Source organism: Trachemys scripta, chromosome 9 (genome assembly GCF_013100865.1).
Source record: "Trachemys scripta elegans isolate TJP31775 chromosome 9, CAS_Tse_1.0, whole genome shotgun sequence".
Lineage (NCBI taxonomy): Eukaryota > Metazoa > Chordata > Testudines > Emydidae > Trachemys > Trachemys scripta.
Window position 1 is genome coordinate 47827043 of NC_048306.1, and position 3972 is coordinate 47831014.

General features: G+C 50.4%; 1 protein-coding gene across 1 annotated transcript in view; it reads right to left on the bottom strand.

The window, feature by feature from the left end:
- The window catches only part of MTERF4 (mitochondrial transcription termination factor 4), an 11041-nt gene continuing 7069 nt past the window's right edge, over positions 1 to 3972 (bottom strand). Inside the window, exons 2-4 of the mRNA XM_034782206.1 lie at positions 2806 to 3337; positions 1505 to 1689; positions 1 to 654 (exon numbers count right to left, since the gene is read on the bottom strand). Of these exons, the coding sequence (XP_034638097.1) occupies positions 298 to 654; positions 1505 to 1689; positions 2806 to 3337 (1074 nt within the window). The 3' untranslated portion in view covers positions 1 to 297. The remainder of the gene's footprint in view (positions 655 to 1504; positions 1690 to 2805; positions 3338 to 3972) is intronic.

The window sequence follows — 3972 nt, forward strand, 5'->3', positions numbered from 1 at the left end:
TGAAGGGTCTGAGCTTTATTGGTTTTACACAGCCACCTGAAACAGAGGCCTCAGCTCACTGAGGAAAACAAGGACAGAACTGCCTGTCCCCAGGCAGCAGTCAAGCCCCAGGTTGTGGCCCAAGGGACCTGTGTCCAGTGAATGTTTCCGAACTAGTGATGTCATGGCAACACCATTAAACACACAGGTCAGAAGGGAATGTCTAGGAGCAGCCAAGATGTGTGGTAACCCCAGCAACTGGTTTCCACCAATGACTCTTTGGCCAAGAAGTCCTTACTGAAGCTTGGGGGTAAGAGTTCAGTTTCCTTCCTCGCTGTCAGACCTTTCCCCTTCCCCTTCGCTGGCTGAATCTGTCTCTTCAGATGCTATATCCTGATCCCCCTCCCCCTCCTCCCGAGCCAGCAGCTTCTTAAAGACCTCAAACTCCTCCAGGGAGGAGTGGGCTATCTTGGCCAGGAAGTCCCCTTCCGAGACTCGGATGATCTGCTTCAGTTTCGGGTTGACGATCTGGGTCTGGCCTTTCTTGTCAGGGGTTTGATAAAGCCCCAGGCGCTCTAAGAAGATGTGCCGGTTCTTGACCTCAGCTATTGGAGTTCGGAAGAGACCAGATTTCACCATTGCTTTGTGCTTTACTCCCATTCTGAAGTACACGTACTGCAGGAAAGACAAAGGGAGACAAAAATACACTCTGCGAAGTGTAAGGAACACCTGTTTAGCTAATGTCAGCGCATCCCAGGAAATACACTGGGTTGGAGCTAAGGGGCTATAAACATTGTACTTCACTTTTCCTATAGACGTACATAGGTAACTAGCCGCAGAGAAAGCTGAATTGAGGACTTCTAACGCACCTACTGTGAACAGTTATTACTGTGCACACTGGCAGTACATTTACCAAGACACAGTCCCTGCTCCATAAAGCACTGGTGACGGATGAACTCAAAAGCAGAGCAGAGGTCTTGACGGGATCACTGCTGATGAGGGTGTTTTGAGGAGGGTGGAAGAGTACATGCATTAAACACAAGTTCACTTCAGCTGTTACTTTTTTTTTTAAGAAGGCTGGGGAGGAGAACAGTGGAGCAGACACCAAGCAAGTAAAATACTGCAGCTCAGTCCCTCTAACCTGGCCTCTGTAAAAGAAGACAGCACTTGGAAGAGTTAGCATCAACAGTACAGTCAGACCTAGTTAAGCAGAACCAGTTTGCACACTGCATGTGTATCTCCACTAAATTCACATGCATGCTGCTCCACGCAGGCCAAGAAACTGGTCTCTCCTTCAGATCTCTCAGATTGAGAGGCACGAGAGAAGCCAATCCCCTGACACTCAGATGTCGCTGTGTGGCACAAGACAGATACATGTGGGGAGATAAACCTGGTGATTCCTACTCTGGTTTGATTTCTCCACGTCCCCCGGAGTCGAAACCACCAGTCAGACTTTCAGATGGGTTCGTGCTACAGCAGGCCCTTAGGGAAAGAGTTCTGCAGCCCCCCAGAGGCCCAGCCTCACCTGGAATTTGTACTCCAGGTCATGCGGTTCCTCCAACAGGACGTTGGGGCAGCGATGCAGAATCTCTGTCACCTGATCCGCTGTGAAAATACACTTCTCCTTGAACACCTGCACCACTGCATCTATTTTCTTCCAGGACAAGGTGAAGATACTGGGGCAGTGGCTCACCACTCGCTGCAGGTTCTCTGTGTCAGACGAAAGGGCAGATAGAGAGACATGCTCAGCATGCAGGAGAGGACGATTTACTGGGGACAGGGATTTAAGCAGTAGATATGCACAGTCGGATTTGAAGCGGAGGTGGATTGGTCTGCCTCTCCCTTCTCACAAGCAGCATATGGGATCAGGAGTCTCAAGCAGGACAAACAGCCAGAGCTACCTGCCTCTACCAGCAGGGTGCTCTGTGGAGTAAAGATGCAAAGCTATAAACAGATCGCAGACTTTCTCTCAGTCATCAGCTAAGACCCAGGCAGCTCCCCTGCTCTTCATACACACTGGCGAAGACCCCCTAGAGCCACAGGGTGGCTAAGCTGCAGGTGAACAGGTGAACAGGCAGTTTGCTACTATGTCTAATTAGTGGCAGAAGCACAAGGGGGAAATTTTCAGCTATAGAAAATTAGTGCCCATCAAATGAAACACATTCCTGTCAGGGCGGGGGGAGAGGGGGAAGAGCACTGCAACACACAAGTAACAGAGATTGATCTATCAGCAGCAATTCAGTTGGGACAGAGATGCTTGGGATGGCAGAAATGGTCTGATAACAGAAGCTTTTCTCCCTGATACAGATCAGCATTTGCAGAGGGCTGGAGAGAGGTTGCATACGTTTCTGGAAGGTGGGGGGGGCAACAGGCTGGAGCTGAGGGAACAGATTTAAAACATTCTAGCTAAAATGTTTCACAGAGCTGGGATAGTGTTAATTAATCTGCTGACTCTCCTTCCCGTGATCCTGACTCTGCAATTTCTGGCAGCTGGAACAACTGCTGAAGCACTCAAGGTGCAAATACCTTCAGACTGGGTGATTTATGAACGCCACCAAAGGCAGAGCTAGAAGCTGCCTTAGTTCTTGTGCATCATTTTGGTAGGTAACATCCCCCAGGTCAAATCTCCTCTCTCTTACACCAGAGCTTTTTCCTATCATGCTGCAAGAGATCTGAGGGTGTGCTGCCAGGACACCAGAATTAAACAGCTCTCACTCCAGAAGAACGTAACTGCAGAGAGGGGATCGTCTGAGGGCATGAGGTACTTTTGGCAACACTTCAGCACTGTATCTCGTATAAGGCAGTAAGCACGCAACATCATGTTACCTTCTCCGAGGTCCAGTCTCCGCAGGTAGTCTGCACGATGCCTCAGCTGCTGGGCCGTCATCCTTAGCACCTCAGGGCTCTTCTGCAAGACCCTCAGCGTGGAGTCAGCATCCAAGCCCAACAGGAGGAGCTCGGAAACCACCGCCAGCCGTGTCTGAGGAGCCAACTTGGGCTGCAACCCGAACAGCTGTATTATCTGGGCGTTACTGAATCCCATGTCAGAGAATGAATCCAACATCTTTCCCAGCTCCGAGTTCCCTGTATCAGCTTGTCTCTGCTGTGCCGCCAGGGACAGACGGACAGCTTCCAGTAGCTTTCCACTGGGTGCTGGCTCATTGCTATCCTGCTCCCAACCAGCAGAGGACAAGCTCCCACCACTCCATTCTGATGAGGCCACGGAGGCCAGTCTATGCCCACTGCTTAACAGAGGGCAGAAAGAGGCAGGCAATCCAGCAGATGGAGAGGCACACAACCATGACTGTCTTGTAACAGCTGGATGGTTGCTGGGAACCAGCCTGCATCCCCGCAGAACCTGCAGAAACACACCAAAAAACAAGCTGATTGCAAAGTCAGTACGAAAGGATCAGAGAGGTCAGAAACAGGAGAGATCTTGTAGATCACGGAGTCCATCCTCCTACAGTGTGGAAGATGTAACCCAATAATTGACATTAAACCAACACTCCACCTAGGACTAAGCACACTGCACTTGTTGGCTCTCTTGCTTGTCTTAAAGGGTGACTGTAACAGCACAGATATAAATTAGTCATCACTGGCTGCATTCCACTAGTGCAGGGGTAGGCAACCTTTCAGAAGTGGTGTGCCAAGTCTTCATTTATTCACTTTAATTTAAGGTTTCGCGTGCCAGTAATACATGTTAACGTTTTTTAGAAGGTGTCTCTCTCTAAGTCTATATTATATAACTAAACTATTGTATGTAAAGTAAACAAGGTTTTCAAAATGTTTAAGAAGCTTCATTTAAAATTAAATTAAAATACTGATCTTACGCCGCCAGCCTGCTCAGCCCGCTGCCAGCCTGGGGTTCCGTTCACCTAGGCCTGCAGCGGGCTGAGCGGGGCCTGTGGCCAGAACGCTGGCTGGCAAGGAGCTGGCAGCCGGGACCCCAGACCGGGGGGGGGGGGGGGGGGGGGGGGGGGGGGGGGGGGGGGG